Source organism: Anolis carolinensis, chromosome 3 (genome assembly GCF_035594765.1).
Source record: "Anolis carolinensis isolate JA03-04 chromosome 3, rAnoCar3.1.pri, whole genome shotgun sequence".
NCBI lineage: Eukaryota > Metazoa > Chordata > Lepidosauria > Squamata > Dactyloidae > Anolis > Anolis carolinensis.
This window is the reverse complement of record NC_085843.1, coordinates 33499141-33525186: the sequence shown is the minus strand read 5'-3', so window position 1 is coordinate 33525186 and position 26046 is coordinate 33499141. Positions and strand designations below refer to the sequence as shown.

The 26046-nt window shown below is 38.6% G+C and overlaps 1 protein-coding gene across 7 annotated transcripts in view; it reads right to left on the bottom strand.

The window, feature by feature from the left end:
* fry (FRY microtubule binding protein) overlaps positions 1 to 26046 on the bottom strand; it is a 286727-nt gene that overhangs the window by 115143 nt on the left and 145538 nt on the right. For all 7 annotated transcript variants that reach the window (XM_008107925.3, XM_008107921.3, XM_008107919.3 and 4 more), the window contains 10 exons: positions 18511 to 18650; positions 18111 to 18201; positions 16069 to 16148; positions 11056 to 11136; positions 8912 to 9080; positions 8267 to 8359; positions 8077 to 8175; positions 4512 to 4613; positions 1570 to 1673; positions 186 to 294 (listed from right to left, as the gene is read on the bottom strand). In XM_008107925.3, the coding sequence (XP_008106132.1) occupies positions 186 to 294; positions 1570 to 1673; positions 4512 to 4613; positions 8077 to 8175; positions 8267 to 8359; positions 8912 to 9080; positions 11056 to 11136; positions 16069 to 16148; positions 18111 to 18201; positions 18511 to 18650 (1068 nt within the window). The remainder of the gene's footprint in view (positions 1 to 185; positions 295 to 1569; positions 1674 to 4511; positions 4614 to 8076; positions 8176 to 8266; positions 8360 to 8911; positions 9081 to 11055; positions 11137 to 16068; positions 16149 to 18110; positions 18202 to 18510; positions 18651 to 26046) is intronic.

Sequence of the window (26046 nt, the reverse complement as noted above, 5' to 3'; positions counted from 1 at the left end):
ACAAATAACTTGCATAGAAGAAGACCTTTTGCAACTTGGATTTCCATTATCTGTCAGCTTCTTAAAGAAGAAACAATACATCAAAGTGAGTTGCAGTGTACAATCTTACAAATTAAAAGCAGAGAAAATGCTATATGCAACTAACCGAGAAAAATGCTTTTAAAATCTGTAAACATGTTTCATACCTGTGCAATAAACTGTATAATTTTCACAAAGATATTTAGAGGCATGTCTCGTGGGACCACGCCTCGGGAACCTTTTGGGAAAAGGGTTGTGATGATTGTAATAAGTCGACTGTGAAATAAAAAGAACACATTGACAGAAGTTTATTCCTAGCAAAGCATCCTGGTGTCCTCTTGTTTAAACATTTTTTAAAAACTTGGAGAAATCCCAGAAGAAAAACAGTGATGAAAGACAGTGTCATCCCCACCCCATTCCCAGAGTAAAAGGCACAGAGATCATCCTGCTACAGTTCATTCCAAACATTGCTAAAATGAAAGTCTCTCTAGGTCAGGAAAACACATGTTGATACTTCCCTAAATGTAGCTAAATAAGGGCACATCCATCAGCTGTGTTTTATAGGGATGAGATGTGCAAAGTCTAAAAACGTATTGCGTACACAATAACCCAGGCACAAAATTAGCATAATCCAAGATAAAATCCATACCTATTCATTCATTTTTATATCTTATATGTTGCTGATTTGTTTTGATAGATTATTGAATAGGGAGTTTCTGAGCTTGTATGAATCCAGATACAGTTAATTAATATTCTCAAGGTGTTTGGAATGTGTCTAAGCATACTTGCCCAAACACAACTTTATTCATAGTGAACCCACAATAAAAAGGCCTGCACCTGCAAAACAAAGTACTAAGTAACAAAAATCTGCTGTTGTATATACTCATGTATAAGTCTAGAAATTTTAGTCAAAAAAAATGACCCTTCCAAAACTGAGTTGGCTTTTGAGGGAGTACTGATGCTTTCCCTATCTGAGGACTCCACTTATTCATAATTTTGACCCCAAAATCTGCCCTCTGCATGAGATCAACTTACACATGAGTATATCCAGTAAGCTGAATTTTTTTAAAAAACGAGGCAGATTAATCCTTAAAGCAGTTGTTATGAATGCTACGAATGTCCATAAATTAATGATTGCAAAGGGCAAAAAAGACAAACTGCACCTCTAAATTACATTAATGAACACCCTCCCCCCAAATATAAATATTTGCCACAATGCAAGAGCAGAAGGCGGAATGCTTCAAGGAATTTATTTTGTCTTTATCAACAGGTTCATATCATGCTTCAAAAATAGTTCATGAAATCATTTAATATTTGTTTGGAGTATTTCTTTGAATATTTTTAAAATTCAAATTAATAGCAAAGTTGCATTTAACAACTCAACACAATCAGACTGTTGGGATCTTGGTTCCTATAGCAAAATATTTATAAGGAGTAATTATAAAAATGATTTTTACACCTCTCTCCTTTCTAGGTGAAAGGTACTATAGTCAAGTAAAGTTATGTCGTAAATAAGAAAAAATTATAGTACCAATGATGCAATAACTTTACCTCTGGGTAGTTGTGTTGCTTTCACATTTAATTCTAATCATGTAAACCCATAGTAGTCTGTATAGAGATTCCAGTGCAACTCGAGCCATTTTGGGATCCTTGTTCTAAAACAATAAAACCCACACACACATATATATCTTTTCAAGCACAAAAATTCACATACTTTAATATCTTCAATTTATCACATAACGAAATACTGTAAAATAGCTGGTTAGATATAGTCCCCAAGTGGATTCCCAGAGAAATTGAGCTGCCATATTTCTTCAACTGGGCGGACATTTAGGACATTAAAAAAACTTGGGCATTTTATTCATAAGAGAAGTAAAAAAAGTATTAAGGCCAAAATGTGAGCAAACAAAATCCTATTGGGATACCTTTAAGAGAGTAAACAGTTTCAAGTCCTTCACAATGGCAACACTAATGTGTTGTTAACCATGACATGATAGCAACGGCTCTATGCATATAAACATGACATTGTCCTCAGGCAGGTAGAAGGCAGAGGCCCACTTTTAGAAATGCAAGAAGTGTAATGAGGAAGAAAGCATAGGCACACTCACAGACAGGAGTAGGTTTCACCATCTCTCCCCAAGACTCTCTCCTTTGTTGAAATCTGACCTAAGAAGTAGCTTCACTTAGGAAAGACTAGCTTAGGGTGGGATGCCGAGAGATAAAATGCAAGTATGCAGGCATTAGGTGCATGAGCCTTGTCATATTTATTCTCAATTTTTGTTTCTAAAATACTTTTATTGGATATGTATTAGGTACACTGGATTATGGTACTTCATACTATCATACTATAACTATGCTAATATTTGCTTGCATATTGGCACTGATGGGGAATGCTCCTTTCTCTCATTACCTTGGATTTGTTTAACTTGGCCTGATAGATCTATGGCCAGCTGCAGTTCACAACTGCCAGAAGCTACAAGGTTATTCTTGTGAGAGACTTAATATGAAGGGGTATTTCTGTGATGATATGATAAATTTCACAACCTGTGGCATTTCAGGTGTCTGGGACTCCAACCCCCAGAAGCCCTACCAGCTTGTTTACTTTTTCGGAATTCTGGGGGTTGAAGTCCAAAACAACTGGAGGACCATAGGTTGTGCAAGCCTGTGATAGACAAATAAGGGGAAAACTCATATAAGAGCAATTGGTGCTGCATATTAAAACAAATGAGACGAATGCCTCTGAAGTATTTTAATTAGTTTACCTATAAACTATAATATAAGGTGCAATCATACACCTCTCAGGCTGAAAAACATACACTGCACTGTGATCAACATTATTTCCTTTTTTAAAAGGTTCTAGATTTTAGGGCTTTGTTTTCTGAACCTGAGTTTGTCTGTACAGGACAGAAGAGGAGGATTTGAAATCACATGTATCTTTTTATTAGAACTGGATGCATACTCATTCAGTTTTGATATGATGGTATAATTCTGTATTCAGGCAAATGATGCTGCTGCTTTCACATAAAAGTAGTTTCTTTCAGAAGGACATAAGATGGTGCATGGGAATGGTTTGCTGTTGTTATGTGCATTCAAGGCATTTCCAAATTATCGTGACTCGTAGATGAACTTGTCATGAAGTTTTCTTACCAAGATTTGTTCAAATGAGGCTTGCAATGGCCTCCATCTGATGTTGAGAGTGTGTTAACGTGCCCAAGGCCACCCAGTGGGTTTCCATGGCTGAACATAAATTTGAACCCTACAATCCCAGAGTCCGGGTCTAATAATAACTACACCATACGACTGTTATGGTGTGTCTAGGAAGTTGGAAATAAAGGAGGTGGTATGTGTATGTTAAGTAGTGCATGGGTATTTTGGGAAGATTGGTGACCAACACCCAGCAAAGATTAATGTAGCTCTTTGTTTAGATTTTTTTATGTCATTAGGAGCACTCCTGTGCTACTTGCAATGGAATTAGTGACAGTATAGTAGCAACCATGCTTGGTGGTATCTTCAGACATCTCTTTACGCCATTTTAGCTAGCAATATAATTCAGTTTAAGCAATGTGAAGGTTTCAAAGGATAACAATATTAAAGTATATATGTACAATTGGATAATAGAATGCAAACAAATCACCAGGTTTCCCAATGAAGAGTTAACATGGCCCTTGTATTGTTTTTCTCACCATTCATATCTCCATATAATATTACAAGGCATATCTCTATCATTAAAAAAGAAAACTTAGGCTTCCAAAGAGCCTATGAATATTTGTCAAATAAAAGAGGAAGAAACTATCAAACCTTCACCAAATTAGTATTTTGTACAACTTATTTTCTATTATCACATATACAAATAGTGATCACTGGTGCTAGATATGACACCCATATAAGCAAACTATTGCTTCTGCAAAACAAGAGAGAGGTACAAATACAGTAGATCAGGAACCCATGGTTTGTAGAAGCAAGGGCATCACTGAAGAAATTTTGGTGGAAGATGAAAAGGAAAAACACAAGAGTGGAGACGGAATACTAATGGAATATTCTGAAAGAAGATATGACTAATACATTGAAGAGGAATACTTCACACTCTGTTCCAGATCACGCAAATCTTTTTTGCTTTCACCTGATCTAAATAATATCTTCCTAGTCACGCATTGTATAACCTTAACATTAGTTGGCAAACCTATGGATTTCAACAGAAAGTGGTTACAAGATTCTCCCAATTCTTATACAGGAGTCTACTTTAGTTGTCATAGTAGTGGCACAAATAGCACTTTGTTCCTGCAGTTGAAAAATTTTGCAACTACGTGATTTTGCCCTGCTATCCAGGAAGTATTTGTTTTGTCACTCTTTGGTTCAATGCTAGAATGAGCAAAAAGATGTAATGGTAAATAACAACCTTCAAAAACGTCAAAAGAATATGTAGCACATCCATGATACATATACTATGTACTAACAAATTATTAACAAAAGAAAACAAGAAGAGAGATACTAACTTTGAGATTGGACAGGCAGTTGTTAAGGAAAATATGCCATCTGTTTAGAAAGAACTGCTTCTGACTGACACAAAGCAGGCAAGTTACCAGAGGATACAGAGCCTAAATAGGAGACAAAGACAACACCGAATTATTTGAATGACAACAAAGGAGGAAAATAATTTAGCACCAGATCCACAGTGAATATCAGAGGCCCATCTCTTTCTTATACACACCAGCCAATGTAAACACATTGTTCAGCATTATATTTGTTAAAGAATACTTCTCTGAAGCTGTTCTGAATTTTTATGGCTACTTTGTATAAACACAGAACTACATTTTCATTAGAACAATCAAATATTTCTATCCAGCACTATCCAGAATGCCTGTATTATGAGCCAATATTGTGGAGCAGAACAAAGCTCCATGAAACATTCTTATGAAAAATAACATGCCTGTATCCAATAATATACTTGAACTATTGCAAGGGCCCTGTGTACTAATGTTTGCATATATTCAGAGGTAGAGTAAGGGACGGTCCATTACAGTTCTTGCGGCACAAGTAATGAAGTGGCCAGCTGTCCAACTGCTTAAATATCTGCTTGCACACTTGTACAATGCAATGCAACTGCACAAGTTGGCATTTTTACTCTACCAGTGGTCTATTGGATTTAGGTCATAATGATAAGCAAACAATTATATAGTGTATGTTTCATTTATTGATTTTGAGAATCCATTATTCTAGATGAATCAAGTTATCCCTAAGACAGTGTAACAGTTAGACAGTAGCCTTGATACTACCAAATACATTAATGCTTATAACAGCTTTTTTATGGACAATTGCAATCAATTCACTTCAATGACAGCACTGTTCAAATGCTTTCCTAAGAGATGTATGTCAGATAGGTCGGATGTGTATTTATGATGTAAAGTCCCCGTTATAATGATTTCTTCATGTTGTATCTTTCTTGCAATATTTCAGGTGTTCTTTCCCTGTTAGAGTGCATTGGGCCAATTGTCTGACACTATGGCAGCTGAAGCATAACTGAATCATAGATGAAAAGGGACCTATGGGCCATTGAGTCAACCCTCTGATCTGTGCAGGATCTCAAGATAAAGTGTCCCCAACAGGTACTTGTCCAGTTCATTTTATTTTTATAATTTTTATTAAGTGTATAAATGACATACAGAATGTAAAAGAGAACAAAAAAAATCAAATACACATAATACAGATATGTCATTCCACCGAACCCCCCATGTATGAACCACCATCTATGACTTTTGGAACCACTCAGTATCACCCAAAAAAAAGTCTACCCTTATCTTTACATTTAAAAATTCCCCTTGCGGCTACTCCAAATAAAAATGATTAAGAGTATATCCAAATGGCTAAGCTCTCCAATGGCATTCGGGAAGAAAATAATGAAGATTTTGCTAGGAAATGGAAACTTGTATTTGGATATTTAGAAAGGAAGACAAAAGACAAATGTCCAGTTCATTTTAAAGATATCCAATGAAGGAGGCCCCACCATATTGCCAATAAGTTCTTTCTAATATTCAACTGAAACCACAATGTACACATACATGGCAAACATTCAATGCCATTAGACATACAGACGGAGACTGAGACGAAGACACAGAGGCTATTTAACTTTCTCTAGTTTCCAGGCTTCTCTAGGCCACAGGCCACAGGGGGAGCTGCTGCGTCATCATTCACTGTGACACCGAGTCCTTGATGGATTGCTTCCTCATTCCTTTCTGCATGCTGCTGGACGATTTTTATGGTGTTGTAAATTAGTTAATTTAGTCTCCCCACATAAGCAGTACCTAAATTTTCCTACCTGATAGATACAACTATCTTTCGGGTTGATTAGGGCAACAACAAGCTGGGCTATTTTAATGGTCGGGCGCTCAATCCGACACGGGCTGGCTTCAAACTCATGACCTCTCAGTCAGTAGAGATTTATTGCAGCTGGCTAGCAGAGAACCAGTCTGCCCCCTCTTCTCTGTCCAACCACATCCTTCCTCAGTTTAGAATATAGGAATATATTTAGGATCACCCTGGCCCTGACTTAACTTTGTATCTGAATTGAGATGCAGTATGTTTGGATGTGGCATAACTGGTTTCTCCCTCACTCCATTTTTTTCTCTGCTCCATGTTCCCCCCTAACTTTTCTGAGAGTGGAGGTCAGCCAGCAAAAAGAGGTTATGGAGACACAAGAACAGTTCACCTAGTTCAGCTGGCACAAGAGACTCTTGCTAACATAACCCCCTGCAGTCGGCACATATGGTGTTGGATGGTATTGCTAATGCAGGGAAATTGTAGCTAATAATCTTGTCTTCATGTCTACTATTATGGGTTCTTTCAGTCCTTCTAGAAAACACCATCCTTTCCTGTTTTGAGATTTTTGCTAGTTTTACTCACCTCCCACTAACTGCAAATACTTTCAACACCCTAATTTTGGAAGCAGAAAACATTTCTCAAAACAAACCAACCAACTTGTATTCACTGTTTTCCTACATTTTATTGCTTACATTTTTAGAATCATCCTATTCTTCACCTTTAAATCTGACTGATCACAGCTGTAATCTTGGAAAAGGTCTTTAGTCTTCCTTTTGGAAAAAACAACAAAGCTAAAATTCCAATTCCATCCATTTGGTGGATCTTATGATTAATGGATATAATCTAGTCAGAGCTAGCAGGTATTTAGTAATTTAGTGAGAGAGGAATGATTTCAACATCCTTCCCAATGAAATCAATGACTTAAAATACTTTATTCTAGTTCAGACAGGATAATATTATTTGCTTACAGAACTATTACATGATGTACATGTTACAAAACTAGTCCTTAAATTTACTCACATTTGCAAACTTCATCTGTGTATGTTTAACTACTACTCAGCTAAAAATGGAGGAAGTATCACATTAATTAAAACAAAGATAGCACAAAGGTCTGAATTAGCACTTTTACTCAATTGTACTCAGTCATTCATGATTGTAGAAGCTCTCCTTTTGTCTGCTTTTAAGGTAAACAAGCTACCTTTCTGTAAAGCTCCGTGGCTTCAGAATGATTTAGCAGTCTTCAATGTGAAATTATTCTGATCCAGTTGGAAAGGCAACATGCTTAAGGCATGTTTTGTCAATCTGAGTCATAGCGTCAGCTCCACTACCGCTTCCCAAAAATAAATGCCTATGCCACTGTTTATTTTCCCAAAAGAAGTTAAATTCTGCTTAGCAGATGAGAGGCCACTGTTTTAAGAAGGTTATCATATATTCTTACGTTTGTGAAATAATCTAAAAACAAAACACAATTCAATCTCAAGAATTGCCTTCACTGACCAGTAGCATTTTCTATCATAACAATTTTTAGAATGGAGAAGAAACAAATTACAGAGGTAAAATAATGACAAATATTTTGATTAGATCTGACAGATGAAAGCCAGGGAGCATGTAAAGGAAAACAGACTTAGAGTTCATATTAAAAGGTGTGAACTCTCATTTTAAATCTCCAAATCATACACCTCACCGTGGAACCATTTCTGGGAGATATTCCTGACAAAAGGTTTTAGCTTCAGCATTACTAACCAGTGAGTGCTTCTTCCGTGAAGAGAGTTCAAGCGTTGTGTCATAAAGACTTTCAACAAAGTTCCTCAGACAAGGGACATTCACTTCATTTTTCACAGCCTGGAAAGAGACCTCGAGTCAGCATGGAGCTCTATCTTAAGATAGTTTTCTAAATCCAGCTTGAAGATTTGTGTAAACAAGAGTGACTTACAGCAGCTACTGGGACAAGAATTTCAACAAACAATCCAGCTAAAGCATGCTTGATATCTTTGTCTTTGACTTCAAGGAAATAATGTGCACATTCCTGGAATAAGATAAAACATAAAAGGAAGATGCATATGAGCACAATCTCTGCATTTTGCTGTTTCTTTATGTCAGGGATGGGCTTGCTGAACTGCAGTTTCCAGCATTCTTCACAATTAACCGTGGTGGATAGGGCTGATGGATTTGTATTCCAACAACTTCTGGATGATTCCCATCCCTGGTTTAAATTCTTAATGGACCACTTCTTTTATTAAGTAATTTTATCCAACAAAGTAATCATGCAAGTCTATGTACATTTACTCACACAGTAATGCTCACTATTTTAAGTAGACATAATCTTAGGTGAATGGAACAAGTCCAGTTAAGAATGGGCAAAATATGCAATTTTTAAACATTTCGGAGTGAACCCTTGTGTGGTAGCAACAATGTTATTTTAAAAATCTTGTCTTAATTATCCTGACATTACAAGCACTTCTCAATCATGGCTTCACTTTAAAAGTAAAATACACATAGTACTGAAATTATTAGTCTTTTATTGTCTTCATATATATATAAAAGAGTGCAGAATATACTCGATACGGGATTTCATTACCTGCATAAACTGAAGAGAGGCTTCAAAATCCTCCACTGGATACATCTTTATACGAAAGAATTTCATTCCCATTATTAGGCTGATAATGCTCTGAACCACATAAGGGTTCTGTTCTTTATGTCGAAGCTCTTTTAATTCTGCCATAAATTTCTTCTTCACAGCCGGAAATCTAAAATAATAAGTTGCAATGATGTTTCTTTCAAAGAAGCACTTGGCTAGTTAGATTAATTAAGAACAAAACTGAATGTGAAAATGAACAGTTATATTAAAAAAAAAAGATTTTCACCCTCCAAAAATGAAATAATAGAATTATAGAGTTGAAAGAGACCACAGAGTCTATCCAGTCCAAAAGCAGAATACATAACCAAACATTCTTTTTTTCAGGTCAGGAGTGACTTGGGAAACTGCAAGTCGCTTCTGGTGAGAGAGAATTGGCCATCTGCAAGGACGTTGCCCAGGGGATGCCCAGATGTTTGGATGTTTCACCATCCTGTGGGAGGCTTCTTTCATGTCCCTGCATAGGGAGCAAGAGCTGGCAGACGGGAGCTCACCTCGCGCCCCGGATTCGAACTGCTGACCTGTCAGCACAAGGGTTTAACCCACTGCACCACTCCTGACAGATAGCCAACCAGCCTTTGTCTAAAACCCACCAAAGAAGGAAAGTCCACCACATTAGGAAGTGGCATATTCTATTGTCAAACAGCATTTATAATCAGGATGTTCTTACTAATATTCAGGGAGAATCTTTTTTCCTTGAGTTTGAATCCACTGCTCCATGTCCTTGTCAGCTCCATCTTCAATATTGCAGTATTTCAAATATTTAATCATGGTTACCCCTCCTTAACCTTCTCTTCTCCAGGCCAAACATACCCAGCTCCCTAAGCAGCTCCTCATAGGGCATGACTTCCTTACTCTTGCATGACTGGACTGGAATGCCTTACGGCAAGTGGAGGAGAAGAGCCAACAATACATGTATGTCCAGGAGGTCTTGGAAATTAGGTCTTCAACCAACGGGAGGTCTAAGGGGACCCCAAACCTATTTAGCACGTGGGTCTACTATATAAAGATACCTACCATATTTCTTTTTGTTTTATTTAATGTTTAATGAAAAATAAAATGCAAAAATATACGGTATTAGACAGAGCATATTATAAACAACTTAATGGAGAGCAAAAAAAAAATACACTTCAAGCATTCTGAAATGAATCCTGATTACTGAAGCGGTTACAACGAATTTCTTGAGTAAACCTGCAAAGTACTTGTTAAAAACCAATAATACCTTAGAGATATAATGGTCTCTGATAAATGAAAACTGCACAAAATTCTGCTTTCGTATAAATGACCCCTTTCATTTTCCCAGCCATCAACAAATGCTGAAATATGTTTAAGGCAGGTTTCTGTAGTTCTATAAGTCACCAAATAAAATGGAGGAGGGGGGGAATCAAACATATACATAGTTTTTTTGGGTTTAGTAATGGATTGAAGCTATCTTTGTTGAATTACCCCAACTGCAAAATGTCTTCATTTCTTTAAGCCAGTGATACACAAACTACCTTGTTGTGTTTAATTCCACTCATGAGAAGGAAAAAAAGTGAAAGAGGATGAAAATGGGGTATGGTGATACCCAAATTGTTTATAAACAATGGACAGAGCACCACCTGTAAGCTTTGGTTCAGACAAGAGGGATCTGACAATGGATATATTGAGTGAAAAGAGAGTGGGAAAGCAGGAGTTGCTCAGAAAAAGAAACAAAGAAAAGGGGGACTCTTTCCCTTTTTTGGCTCTGACCTCATCCACTATTGGAATATGGCCTCTCGCAAATTAGCCCCAAATTCTCCAACCCTGATGCTTTAGGCTTTCCAGAGTTGACGTCAATGGAAAAAAAATAAAATGAAGCATCCATAATGCCCATACTCAATTTACTTAGAACTCCTTGACTGGCCACAGAAGTTGCCTTCTATGATTCCACAGTTTTCAGTGCCAAGACACAGTTTGATAAATAAAGTGCTTATGAGTGGAAGGATTTATTCCTTCAATTTCTTTTGCAGCAAGAAAAACACACACACCCATCCTAATCAAGAGCCAGAACGAAAACTGTGAAACATTTCAGACTTCAATTACTCCACTTATTAAAATATACTTACTTTGCTTGAGCTAATACCCCTATTACTTCAGCATACAGGTCTGCAACAATGTGCATATTTCCAGTGTTAGGACCAAGGTACCTACCGAGAGATAAATCAGGACAGTTGAGAATGTACAGGACCTTTCACTAGCCACAAAAAATAATACATTATGGTTTATGCTCAAACTAGGATCCTTAGGTATTCTTGCCACTCAAAAATGTATAGAGATACTTAACTTACCGTCTTTTGCAAGGGGAGGTCAAAAAAGAGGTGGGATGGTGCACATGCCCTATAGACTAAATGGATCCTCCAGAGTACTGAATGTAATTGTTTTTAAATGCTTTAATTGTTTAATATGTATTAATTTTAAAAATTCTAATTGATTTTAAGTCATTTTGTATGTTTTCAAGGCATCTAATGGTTGCCATATGTAAGCCGCCTTGAATCCCCTTCGGGGTGGAGAAAGGTGAGGTAGAAATTAGGCAAATAAATGAATGAATAAATAATACTTCTTTATTTTATATGGTTTCTAAGAAAAGCATGTCTGTCAATTTTTGATGGATCTGTGGCACAAAACAGTCAGAATTTTCATCGAATGACAATTCTCAGGTTTTACTGAGAATTACCATGGCAATTAAATGTATATAAAAGTGAATTATAGTTTGCTGTGTGGATTAAGGTGGCTGGTGTACCCCCTGCCAAGAAGCAGGAAATCGCATTCAAAGCACCCCCAACAGATGGCCATCCAGCCTCTGCTTAAAAACCTCCAAGGAAGGAGCCTCTACCACGGCCCGGGGGAGAGAGTTCCACTGTTGAACAGCCCTCACAGTGAGGAAGTTCTTCCTGATGTTCAGGTAGAATCTCCTTTCCTGTAGTTTGAAGCCATTGTTCCGTGTCCTAGTCTGCAGGGCAGCAGAAAACAAGCTTGCTCCCTCCTCCCTATGACTTCCCTTCACGTATTTGTACATGGCTATCATGTCTCCTCTCAGCCTTCTCTTCTGCAGGCTAAACATGCCCAGCTCTTTAAGCCTCTCCTCATAGGGCTTGTTCTCCAGACCCTTAATCATTTTAGTCGCCCTCCTCTGGACGCTTTCCAGCTTGTCAACATCTCCCTTCAACTGTGGTGCCCAGAATTGGACACAGTATTCCAGGTGTGGTCTGACCAAGGCAGAATAGAGGGGGAGCATGACTTCCCTGGATCTAGACACTATACCCCTATTGATGCAGGCCAGAATCCCATTGGCTTTTTTAGCTGCTGCATCACATTGTTGGCTCATGTTTAACTTGTTGTCCACGAGGACTCCAAGGTCTTTTTCGCACACACTGCTGTCAAGCCAGGCGTCCCCCATTCTGTATCTTTGATTTCCATTTTTTCTGCCAAAATGAAGTATCTTGCATTTGTCCCTGTTGAACTTCATTTTGTTAGTTTCGGCCCATCTCTCTAGTCTGTCAAGATCGTTTTGAATTCTGCTCCTGTCTTCTGAAGTGTTAGCTATCCCTCCCAGTTTTGTGTTGTCTGCAAACTTGATGATCGTGCCTTCTAACCCTTCGTCTAAGTCGTTAATAAAGATGTTGAACAGAACCGGGCCCAGGACGGAGCCCTGCGGCACTCCACTTGTCACTTCTTTCCATGATGAAGATGACGCATTGGTGAGCACCCTTTGGGTTCGTTCGCTTAGCCAATTACAGATCCACCTAACCGTAGTTTTGTCTAGCCCACATTTTACTAGTTTGTTTGCCAGAAGGTCGTGGGGGACTTTGTCGAAGGCCTTACTGAAATCCAGGTAGGCTACATCCACAGCATTCCCTGTATCGACCCAACTCGTAACTCTATCGAAAAAAGAGATCAGATTAGTCTGGCATGACTTGTTTTTGGTAAATCCGTGTTGACTATTAGCAATGACCGCATTTGTTTCTAAGTGTTCGCAGACCACTTCCTTGATGATCTTTTCCAGAATCTTGCCTGGTATCGATGTGAGGCTGACCGGACGGTAATTGTTTGGGTCGTTCCTTTTTCCCTTCTTGAAGATAGGGACCACATTCGCCCTCCTCCAATCTGCTGGGACTTCTCCCGTTCTCCAAGAACTCTCGAAGATAATTGCTAGTGGTTCTGAAATAACTTCCACTAATTCCTTCAATACTCTTGGATGTAGCTGATCTGGCCCTGGGGACTTGAATTCGTTTAGAGAGGCCAGGTGTTCCTGGACAACTTGTTTCCCTATTTGGGGTTGGATTTCCCCCAATCCTTCGTCAATTCCATGTTGCTGAGGTTGAAGATGGCTTTCTTTTTGTGAGAAGACCGAGGCAAAGAAGGCATTGAGCAGTTCTGCCTTTTCCCTGTCGCCATCACCCCATCTTGGCCTTGCAGAGGCCCTATCGCCTCCTTTTTCTTCCTTTTTCTACCAACGTAAGCAAAAAAGCCTTTTTTGTTGTTTTTTATGTCCCTGGCAAGCCTGAGCTCATTTTGCGCTTTAGCCTTGCGAACCTTTTTCCTACAAGTGTTGGCTATACGTTTGAATTCTTCTTTGGTGATTTCTCCCCTTTTCCACTTCTTGTGCATGTCACTTTTGAGCTTTTAAGAAACTTTTAGAAGTTCTTTGGACATCCATTCTGGCTTCTTTGCACTTGTCTTATTTTTCTTCTTTGTTGGCACTGTTTGCATTTGCGCCTTGAGTATTTCACTTTTGAAAAACTCCCATCCATCCTTAACTCCCTTCTTTTTTAATATTGGCGTCCATGGAATGCCGCTCAGTAATTCCTTCATTTTTTGGAAGTCAGCTCTCTTAAAGTCCAGAATGCGTGTTTGACTTGTCTTAGTTTCAGCATTCCTTTGTATTGCAAACTCCAGGAGCACATGGTCACTTGCCCCTAAGGATCCAACCACTTCAACTGTATTGATCAGGTCTTCCACATTTGTTAAGATTAGATCAAGAGTTGCTGATCCTCTTGTTGCCTCTTCTACCTTCTGGACCATAAAATTGTCTGCAAGGCAAGTGAGGAATTTGTTGGACTTTGTACTCTTGGCTGAGTTTGTTTTCCAGCAGATATCGGAATAATTGAAATCGCCCATGACTACTATATCTCTTCTTTGTGCCTGTTTGGTCAGCTGTTGACAGAAGGCTTCATCAAGTCCTTCATCCTGACTCGGAGGTCTGTAGTAGACACCCACGACAAGATCTTTTTGAGTCCCGGTTCCCTTGATTCTTATCCAGATGCTTTCAAGCTGGTTTCCCGGATTACAGTCTTGCATTTCTTCTGCAACGTAACTGTTTTTGACATATAAAGCTACTCCCCCCCTCTCCCTTTTGTTCTATTTCTGTGAAAGAGGTTATAGCCCTCAATGGCTACATTCCAGTGATGGGAGTCATCCCACCAGGTTTCAGTGATGCCTATGACATCGTATGTGTGGTGCTGTGCTAAGAGTTGGAGTTCGTCTTGCTTATTTCCCATGCTCTGAGCGTTGGTGTAAAGACATGTAAGCCCCTGTGACCTCCCCTTGAGCTGTTTATTTGGGATTATTGTTCTCTCCGTACTTGGTCCTTGCTGTGTTTGTGCAGCCCTCCATTTAGCCTTTTGGCAGTTCCCTGTGGTTGTGGGTAATATAGTGTTCGCCAGGCTGTTGTTCTCCTCCCCCAGTGGATCTAGTTTAAAGTGCGCCTGATGAGGTTTGTGAGTCTGTGTGCAAAAAGATGTTTTCCTGCTTGTGTGAGATGCACCCCATCACTTGCCAATAGGCCATCCTCCTGGAAGAGTAGACCATGGTCAAGGAAGCCAAAATGCTCCTCTCGGCACCATTTTCTGAGCCAGTTATTGACCTGTACTATTTTTCCGGCCCTTGTAGAGCCGTGTCCTACAACAGGGAGGAGGGATGAAAAGATCACATGTACATTATACAGTTTTAGCTTTGTTCCCAGAGCTCGAAAATCATTTGTGATCTTTTGAAAAGTATGCCTAGCGGTGTCATTGGTACCTACATGAATCAACATAAGGTGGGGAGGGTGATGGGGCTTTAGAAGCCTGCTGAGCCTCTGAGTGATATGGTGTATTTTTGCCTCCGGGAGGCAGTATGTTTCTCGAGCCATCCCATCCGGTCTGAAAATGATGGCTTCCGTTCCTCTAAGGAGGGAGTCACCTACTACCAAGACCTGTTTCCTTTGAGGATTGACAGGGTCCCTTTTGTGCAAGACAGTGTGTATGTCCCCTGAAGAGTGTTCCTGTTGAAGTGAATCATGCAGGTGTAAAGTGTTGTCCTCCTCCTCAACATCCCCAGTGCATTCATCAATGACAATCCATTGAGATACATCCGAGAGCCCATTACTCTCCCAAGGATGTTCCTGTTGCTCCTGGTCTACAATTGGGGATGGAGCATTTGCATGATTACATAAGTGTGAATGTGGTGATGCACTGTCCCCGTCAGGGCTATCCCCTGCGCATACCAGCAGGACTCCTGTTCAATTTGGATCAGTTGCAAAACAGCTGCAATGAAATCAAAAATAGGTTTACTGTCAATGTAGTGGCAGATCCACCAGCAGCCACTAGCATACCGGTAGATGCACCCGAGAAGAGGTTTTTGTTCACAGTAATTACAGAAACAAAGAACTTTGGAAGACTCCTATACATTCCTATTTCAAAGTTGAGCAGATCCTAACCCTAACTTATCTCACAGCTTCTATGTTTATTATTTATTATTTACTTAAAACATTTATATTCTGCCCTTCTCACCCAGATGGGGACTCAGGGCAGAGCACAACAAATATACGGCAAGCATTCCATGCCAGGACATAAAATAATTATAAATATATACGAACACTAAAACGTTGAAAAGATTAAACATTAAAAACATTAAACATTAAAGTAAGTTATATCTACTTTAAAATCAGCTGTTTAAACCAACTCAGGACACCATGCTGGCTCCGGTCAGCAAAGTAGGTTTCCTATTATTGTCTCATTGCAAATATGTTCTAAGTGTTAAGCTACTATAATTCATTTCAATATAGTATAAATCTTTAAAACCTTGTACAAGTATCTTACCCTTCTTTGTATTTAAAGTGCTTGAAAGCCAAATTAATAACATCGTGGACCAAACCGTCTATTACAGGATGCAGCTGAATCTGAAAAACAAACCAACAAGGTAGCAATATACATACCTGTGTATCATGAATAATAACTATACTTACATTTGGCAAGGACACATGGTTTTGTTGATGACCATTGGGTCTCTCTTTGGTTGCAAAAAGAATGATAAAGTGCTTTAAGAAGTTACTACTCTACTATAGATCCTTTCACACTACACCATTATAGTGCTATGACTCAACTTTATCATGGCTTCATCTTTAGGAGTTCTGAGGTTGGCAATTTCAGGAGAAATATTTAGAATGTTAAGCTAGAGACTTCTAGTGTTTCATCAAACTACAATCCCCAGGATTCTATAGGATATAATCTTAGTGGAATTACCATGCTGTAATTGTGTAGTGTGAAAATGCTCTCTGTCACACAAGTGGTTAGACATATTTTAGGACTATCTTCCATCAAGGTATCTGCAATTAATATGTGAAATGGCAGAGTTTGGGAACGTTACTTTGTTGAATTCCTTACGTTGACAGGTTGTTTGGGGAGTTGCAGTCTAACAAAGTAAGGTTACTTTGTTGGACAGCAACTTTGAAGTTCTAGGAATGCATAACTAATCACATAAACACAGATTACAGATCTGTGGAAATAAGTTTTGTTAGTTTTGCATTCGGCCTAGAACATGTGCTTAGAATTGTACCATTTGCAATGTGTGACATTTTGTTCAAGTTACTGAAGCAGGAAGTGCAGAAAGGTATTTTTGCAAGTGGCTAAATATTTTTCTTTGCTAGGCACAGAGGAGACTTGTGCCTGATCTGGAAGAGAAGAAAAAAGGAAATTGTGTTGCACCACAAAAGTCACCTGTGCACCGAAATATGAAAGCATAACACTCACTCAGGTAATGGAAATGGTGCCAAAGGACATCCTTGATACTTGGTCACTTTCATTTCTTCCTGAGGTTTCTTTCATACATTTATCTACCTACTTAATGATAACAACGTCTAAAGCTATATTTTCAGACCTGCACCTTGAAATATCAACTTATTTGATTTTAAAAATAAGCTAACTATTGAAAGTTAGATGTGTTACATTCATAAAAGTCCAGATCCATTTTGGCTATAGGGTAAAAAAGCCATGTCCAGGCTTTTGAAAGGCAAGAGGATGTAAAAGGCCCCAAATGTAACAAAATGGCCAATAGTATTAACACCACATGCCCTACAAAATTTACGCCTACAGTAGAGTCTCGTTTATCCAACATAAACGGGCTGCCAGAACGTTGAATAAGAGAAAAGGCTGGGTAATAAGGAAAGATTAAGGAAAAGCATCTTAAACATAAAATTACGTTATGATTTTACAAATTAAGCACCAAAACATGTTTTACAACAAATTGACAGAAAAAGCAGTTCAATATACGGAAACGATATGTAGTAATTACTGTGTTTAGGAATTTAGCACGAAAACATCACAATGTATTGAAAACATTGACTACAAAAACACTGACTACTAAAAGGCAGACTGCACTGGATAATACAGAACATTAGATGAGCAAAGGTTGGATAAGTGAGACTCTACTGTACTTTATTTTCCTACCTGTGCCTGCCTACCTGCCTGTATTACCACCACCACAAGTGAAGACAACAATAGAGTATTTTGATGAAACAGAAATTATATTGTTAAAGTGAGCACTTTACATATGCTGGGATTTCAGTGCACAGGAACCCCACTTAAAAAAAAACAGTGTATAAAAACAGCTTGAAGATTCCTATAGTAGCAGACATTTAAAAAATACACAGAGAGAAAATCATGAAACTCTGGATCACATTTCCCCACTATATACTGTGGGTAATGAAAAGAATTCAGGGAGGCAACATGAAAAATTATTTCTTTGAATGCAACTGATGAATTCCTTAAAAGTTATCCTTATGAAAGTTGATCTTGTTTTTGAAAGTGAATGTGCTTAGGAATTCAGGTTTGACCATTTAATTAAATATTTGTAAATGACATACCTGTTTTAACACTTCTATTAGTACTAAAGAAAAAATAAAATCAATAGCAAGATCTCTTCTTTCCATTAAATAGTCACGTTGCTGTTCATCACTGAAACAGAAAAAAAGAATTATTTAAAAAATCCTACAATTTCTGCTCCTTATCATCTACAAGGTCCCCCCCCCCATAAACACATAAGCGGTGAGACAAAATAATCCCAACAAAATAAATGGTTAAAGTTATAATTCAGTCAATAATATTAAAAAGGAATAACATCAACATTGTCACATGTTATTTTTCAATGATCCAATGGATCTAACGACTGTAAAACTAACGACTGTATCCTAAGCTCTGTGTCATCAGCACTTTTACAGTCACAAGACTTTGCTGTTAATATTTAGCATGTGTTCAGCAGCATACCTTTTGGATTTAGTGCTTGTTCTTGGTCTGTATTCATGAGATTCATCTTCGATCCCGTTTTGCCTTTTATACCAGTCAAACAAAGTGCGCAGAATGGAAGGTAGACAGTACTCTGAAAGTGAGCTCATTGAGCTTATTACCTGCAGCAAAATGCACAAAAATATCAAAACGTATTTGGGTTCTGTCTGCCAAAAAATCTGTTGTCTGTAAGTTTAACCTTTTACTAATTGGTTAGTTTTATTGTGCCAAAGGACCCCAATGAAATTCATAGGTCATCATAAATCAACGGGCAACTTGAAGGCACATAAATACATACTTTAATATGCCACCATTCAGAAGAAAGCTCTCAAGGTAACCTACAAAAGAATACATAATTCTATAATCTTCAGAGTATCATTTATCTGCAATGTTTCCAGTCAATGTTCTGCCTTTTTTATCCACATATTATTTAGCAGAAGCATATAATCAACACTATCATCGTCATCTTTATTAAAACAGCACCATTATTATTTATATAAGATTTTTTAAATAAAAAAGACAATTCCTTAAACAACATAATGTGAAGGCCTTAGAAATTTGTACTGAAGGGTAGAAAATACATTTACATAATATTTTATGTAACATACATAAGATTTATATAATAAGATTGTTTTAGGAAGCAATACAGAAGAGACAAAAGTGTGATGGGAGAAAAATGAAGACAAATAAATACGGAAAGAGTATGCATTTAACATATTATTTAACTATTGTAGAATATGGAAAATAAATGGTTATTCCACAAACTACCAGGAAAAGGTAGGTTTTATCTATATGAACAGACTAATGAACAGTATCTTTCCACTTTTTCACAATTCTCTCTTGAGAACAGTCTAGGTGTGCTCGAAGGGTTCTCTAGGCTTATCTCTTTATTCTGTGCTAACTGTAACATCTTTTCCTAAGTACAGGTTGTGCTTCAGAACAACTAAAAAAATGGCAACGCCATTTCTTCAAGAGCAATCCACAGTCTTTTGTATTTCTGTACTTGCTTGGGGACCCGGTGGCGGGTTATTAGAAGAAGGCGTTGTTTGTTTTGGGATGTTAGGTAATATCACTGAAGTTTGGTCCAGATCCATCATTGGCTGGGTTCAGTGCTGCCTGGGTAAGGGATTCCCAGGGCAATCACCCTCAAACCCTGTCAGTATTTGCAGTTGGCCATGTTAGGTCTGCGTGCCAAGTGTAGTCCAGATCCGTCATTGGCTGGGTTTAGGGCTCTGTGGACAACTCCCAGATTTGAGGTCAATTACCCCAAAACCAGGCCCATATGCACAGTTGGCCATGTTGGATCTGTATGCCGAGTTTGGTCCAGATCTGACATCAGCTGGGTTCAGTGCTTCCTGGATGCAGGTGAAATATAACTCCCAAAATCAAGGTCCATTCTCATGAAACCCTGTAGTATGTTCGGTCATGGGGCTTCTCTGTGCCAGGATTCGTCCCAGTCCATTGTTGATGGGAGTCACAGTATCAGTGAAGGTACTGCAAGTCCCATTATCCATAGCAGGTTTGGTCCAGATCCATCACTGGTTGTGTTAACAGTGCTCTCTGGATATAGGTCAAGTACAACTCTTGTAAATGATGGTGAAGTCTCCCCAAACCTCTTGTTCACTTGCTGATCAATTCCTTTGTTAACTGTGTGCCATAGGAAAGGGTAAGAAAGGGTTAAGGTAGAGGCAGTGGGAGGGGTCATGCAAATTAAGGAGCTCTGGGATGTCCATTCTGGAGGAAAAACAACATCTAGAATGAAATTGTCCCTGCATGAAAGCCTTCACTTGGGGGGGGGGGCAGAATGGTGTTTGTGGAGGACACTGGCAAGGTTTGGGCTACATGTTCGTGGTGTTCACTATGACCTGCATGTCAGTGGAGGGAGGGCCATTGGTGTCTCCTGCTCAGTGGGAACTATAGCTGTTTGTGGAGGCGGGAGGCTGTCTGTGTAAGTGGACACCTCCTCCACATAAACACATACACATTTTTCACTTTCACTTTCATTATGTGTATAGATTGGCCATCAGGTTCAGGTACAGTCACTTCTTTGCTTGCATGGAGAACGTTTTACAATTAACAAACCATTGAATTTGCAAAGTTCAATCAGATGCTCTCTTGATTCATTTCTTAATCCAATTTTCCCTACTATCTTTAATTCTGTTCTGTTACCTACTTTTGTATTCTAATTACCTATGATTACCAATAAGTCCTGTTTTGGTGTGTGATTAATCTACTCTTGGATTCCAACACAGAATCAATCTTTCAATTTCTTCTTCTGCCTCTGTAGTTGGAGCATAAACTTTGATCATGTTTATATTGATGTATTTTCCCTGAAGTCTTATTGCTATTATTCAGACTTTGAATTATATCTTTTGGTTTTGATATATCTTTCCTCACTAGTAAGGCGATCCCATTTTTTCTCAGATTTTCATTTCCTGAGTAAAACATTGTGCCATTATGCGACTCAAAATATCCCATTCGATTCACTTTAGCTTGCTCCCCCCAAGTAGTGCAATATTTATATGTTACATTTTTTTTGTTTTACTATGTCTAGCCTCTCCTAATTCATGCTCCCCATATTTCATATCCCTATAATATGTGTTGTGCAGCTTTGGATTTTCTTTTCTCAACTCAGCATATCAACAGGTGAACCTCCTTTTAGCTTGAGTCTGGTTCCTTCATTAGCTACTCATTGTTGTCCTCTGTTCCACCCCTAGTTTACCCCTTCCAACCTAAAAGTCTCAATTTCTGGCACTATCTCTTGTTTTATTTTGTCTTTCTCTTATGATGGTGTTTTCATGGTAAAAGACACTATTGTGTCCCATGCAGTATTTACAGATTAGCTAAGATGTCATGCTATCATCTCTCAGTTCAATGCTACCATTTGCATAACGTCTTGCCTCACAGATGAGGATAATCCCATCGCAATGGAAATTATACTGTCATGGTGATAGTTAATAATACATTGAAGTCTGTAAAAGAGTAGTGTAGGCTATGCATCCCATGAAACTCCAAAGACTATATCCTTCTAAGAGTTTTGGGTGCGATTTCACTATACTGGGGGTGAGCTCTGTTTCAGGTAAGGGGGGGGGGGGCTTGACACAAAACCAGAAGCAACTTTCATTTTACTAGGTTTAAAGCACCACCAAGAGGCCAGAAAAATGTCAAAAAACTCCAACATGCTCTAGAAGACATGTAGATTTCCAAATATATTTTCTTAAAAAAATTGAAGATGTTGAGTGGTATGTGAATCCCTGAACCTCAGGTGACTTACCCTGCTACAAAGTTTCTTTTTCCAGACACATGGAATTAGCTGTGCATTGGATTCTGAGATTTCCTTGCTTCTCTGGTGTTGCAGCCCAGCCATCTACTTGATCCCTTTTTCACCCAAACACCACAAAGATGAACAATAATAGTAAGTTTATTATTATAGTAAGCTCCGGTGTATCTGGTTTTATATTTTATTTTAGTGTGTTTTATCAGGGTTTCTGTATTTTATTATGTTTTTGTTTTTATTTCTTATTTTTATTTTATTCATCTTTAATTTATTTGTCATCATTTTGTTTATTAAGTTACAGTTGGATTATTTTTATTGTCTCATGTGCCTTGTCCTGATGTAAACTGTTTGTATGGTTTTCTTTTGGCACTGAATGGTTGCCATATTGACTCCAATTCCTTAAGAATACTCATGACATAACTCTTTCTCACACCCGTGATCCCTTTGTTTTTCTTTCAGTCTCTGGGAACACTAAATTTGTCTCTGTTTCACACTATCCCTTCTGATCGGTAAACGCTGGGTTATCTGTAACTCTCCTGTCGCCTCCACATTCCTTTCAGAGTCCATTCCTGGCCAGTTCTCATGAGAATCACTGCCCGTTTCCCCAACAATAGATCTACTCAAAACATTCCCATTGTCTCAAAAAACAATTTCACTTTCCCCCACAGAAACACCAGGCTCAACCAGAAAATCCTCGTCCTCATCCTCAGAGGCATCACAGGCATCTACATTTAGCCCCAACACATTATTTTGCTCTGAAATGATCTTAACCCTTCTCTCTAAACGATGGTTGGATTTTGCCAGTTTCAGATGAACAATGCAGGTTTTTGTGCATATTTTCTCTTGGGAAGGTCTGTGTTTCTTGAAAGCACTGTAAGTGTATGCAAGTTTTCAAAAGTTAAGATTTGTTTATTCACCAGTACTCTTTCAGAAAGCATGGTGTAGTGGTATGAGTGTTTGAATAGAACACTGGGGGACCAGGGCTTGAATCCCCACTTGGCTGTGGAAACCACTACTTGGGCAAATCCCACTGCTGCAGTCTCAAGGAGTGTGACTTGCCCAAATGGGTGTTTCTATGGTCAAGCAGTGATTCGAACCCTGGCCTCCCCATGTCCTATTCCAATACGCATACCTTCTGAACAAATTATGCTAATAAAAATCCACCTTTAAAATAAATAAATCAATCAAAAGTTCATCTTTGAGTTATCCTTAACCAGAAATTACTTGAAAGCATACAATAACTGCAACTTTTTACTAGCAAGGAAATGCAACTGGTATTCTACTAGAAATATATTGTTATGGATTTGCTCAGCCCTCACTCTGCACACTGTAGTCTTCATCAGAGGAGCTGTATGCTTTTCAAGATGAGTTTACTAAGCTAGGCATGTGTAACTCAGTGGGAAGAGGCCAGCACATGCCACTCCACCTACTGATCCCCAAATTACGGAGCAGTGTGCCAAAAGTAATGCAAACTAAATACACATAGGCTGTGTCCTCGGTTATATTTACACAGGGTGTCTTTAGCTTTTTAAATCTTTCTGTCGTTGGGTCTTATATGGCAGGAAGGAAGGGTGGAATTTGTAAAGACTGGCTCTCGGAATACAGGAAGGGAGGAAAGTCTAGTCAGCAAGCTGGTTACTCAACTCCTCCATTTATTGGCATCAAAGCCAATGGCAAGATGAATTCTAGCTCTGTGCTGCTGCTGGAGGGGAGTATGCTGATGTACAAATGTGTCCTTGTTGCTCAAAAATGAGCATGTTCTTCCATCCAAAATGAACTTCATAGCATACAGCCTGAAGATACCAGGTCCATACAAGCACTGGGCTGTTTAAACACTCTGCTCATGGGGCATTTAAAGCAATCTTTACAAATACATTATTTATAGTAATTTTGGCAGGACTTGTAAGAAACAAACAATTAAACCATGCCTGAAGCTTCTATTTTTAATAACCTCAGTATTACAAAGTATTAAACAGCCACAGAGAAATATAATCAATAAGACCATCTGCATATCAAAAGGGCAGAACTAGATATGGGAAGAGCATCCATTGCACAATAGTGCAAATCGCTTTGAATGCGATCTTCCTGCTTCTTAGCAGTGGGTTGGACTAGATGGTTCAAGGGGTCTCTTTTTGTATGAGAATGCAGCACACACAAATAAATGTATGCGTTTCTGTTGTTCTCACTTTAGACCTCAGATTTTACATTGGTGTATTATTGTTTTTCTTGTTGTTCTATTTATTCATATCCTACCTTCCCCACCCGAAAACAAGTACTTAAGGCAGCTTACAAATAAAAAAATACTTTCTAATTAAAACATACAAAAGATGGACATTGAAACAGTATGAAACTGTCAATAACATTAAAATGATTTATTTTATTATGATTTTAAAGTTAAAAGTGTTGTATATTTTTGTTTTTCTGTTACTAAGGGTCATTGAATAATTGCCAAACTGGAAGCCACTCTGAGTCCCCTTTCGAGTGGAGATAGAGCGGGGTAAAAATGCAGTAAATAAATAAAATCAATAAATTTGAAACACTGATTTTTTTAAGCAGCTGAGCTGTACTCAGTTAAAAACACAATAGCACCCTATTTTAAAAGTTCTTTATGAGAAGAGTAACTTGGTATGCTCATAGCTCACCCATGTACATAAAACCCTGTCCAGTTATTGCTGTGTTAAGAATACCTGCTCATACGCATCCCACCTTTCCCATTGGGCAACCCTTGACATTTAAGAGGATAATCAACCCCATGGGATCTATGTGTGCACATCAGACCAGCTATTTAGTATGACCATTAAAATGAACTTTATGTAGGTTGCTTATTCCTGTGAACAAAGTGGGCCTCCGGGCTAAACTAGGTCCTGGCCATCAATTCTCTTTTCTTTTAATCTATTGTTCTCATTCATATATAAAAAGTGGAGTAGCTAACTTTCACAGCAAAGGAACCACAGGGATTAAAGAAGCTAAGCCTCACTCTTGTCATACTTGTTTGCCCACTTTCATCTCAACCTCTATTCTCCCCATCTGGCTCAAATGATGTACCTAAATAGTCTGGGATAAAACTGCAAAAACAAAGAAGCACAAGGATGTAAGGCAGGAGATTCCAGCCATCTTTGTCAAATCAGAGACACCCAGATAGGTGAATGTGAACAAGTGAAGGGCAGACAGCAAGTGAAGCTGTTCCCCTGGCATCCAGTATAGATCTTACAAAACAACAGTATTTGTTGTTGTTGGGTACCTTCAAGTTGCTTATGACTTATGACTATCCAAAGGCAAACATATCATGGTGTTTCTGGAATTGAGAACATGCCTCATCACCCAATAGATTTCCTTGTCTGAATGGGAAATTGAATCCTGGTCTCCAAAGCCATAGTCCAACACTCAGTCATTACACCACACATTACCTACTGACAATTTTTACTATGATAAGTTTCTTCTGATAGCAGACTTTCCCATACTGTAACAGCATGGAAAGATTCACACTGGAGCATAAATAATGCAAATAAATATGATGTCATAGGCTAGATGGAAGAAGTTAAACATTTATGCAGCAGTTTGTAATACAGAGTGGGCTCATCAGATGGTCCTTCCACCATAAAGATGCCAGCTATTACAAAAAGTTTGAACTAGGCTACTAGAAAATTATTCTAACACAGTGGTTCTCAACCTGTGGGTCCCTGGATGTTTTGGCCTTCAACTCCCAGAAATCCTAACAGCTGGTAAACTGGCCGGGATTTCATGAAATTGTAGGCCAAAACACCTGGGGACGCACAGGTTGAGAACCATTGTTCTAACAAATAAACCTAAGGTCATTTTTTAATTTTATTTTCAACTGGTTTTGAATTTTGAGTGAGCTCTCTTGAATTTTGGTGATCCTGCTTCCCAACATGCTGTGATGCCTCATGGGCCTTGTAGTCCTGCTCCTAGTGCCATCGTGGCAGATGAAGACGAAAACATGGGGTTTTCGCCGGTTCAACAAGAGCCGGAGTCCTTTCACCTGCCGGATGTTGATGTTTGTCCCCAAGAATTCAGTAAAACAGACCTTGGGCATTCCTCGCCTCCGTTTCCCAGAAGGGAATCTTACTCTAGAGACAGAGGAGTCAGAGAACAAAATCGCAGGAGTTTACGGATTGCTGCCAAACAACAGGCTGATTAGGCCTGCTTTCCTTGGGAAATTCTAAGGAGTCTTGCATCTGGATAGAGTTGGGTTTCGCTTCTCGTTCTCTAGGGAAAGAGAT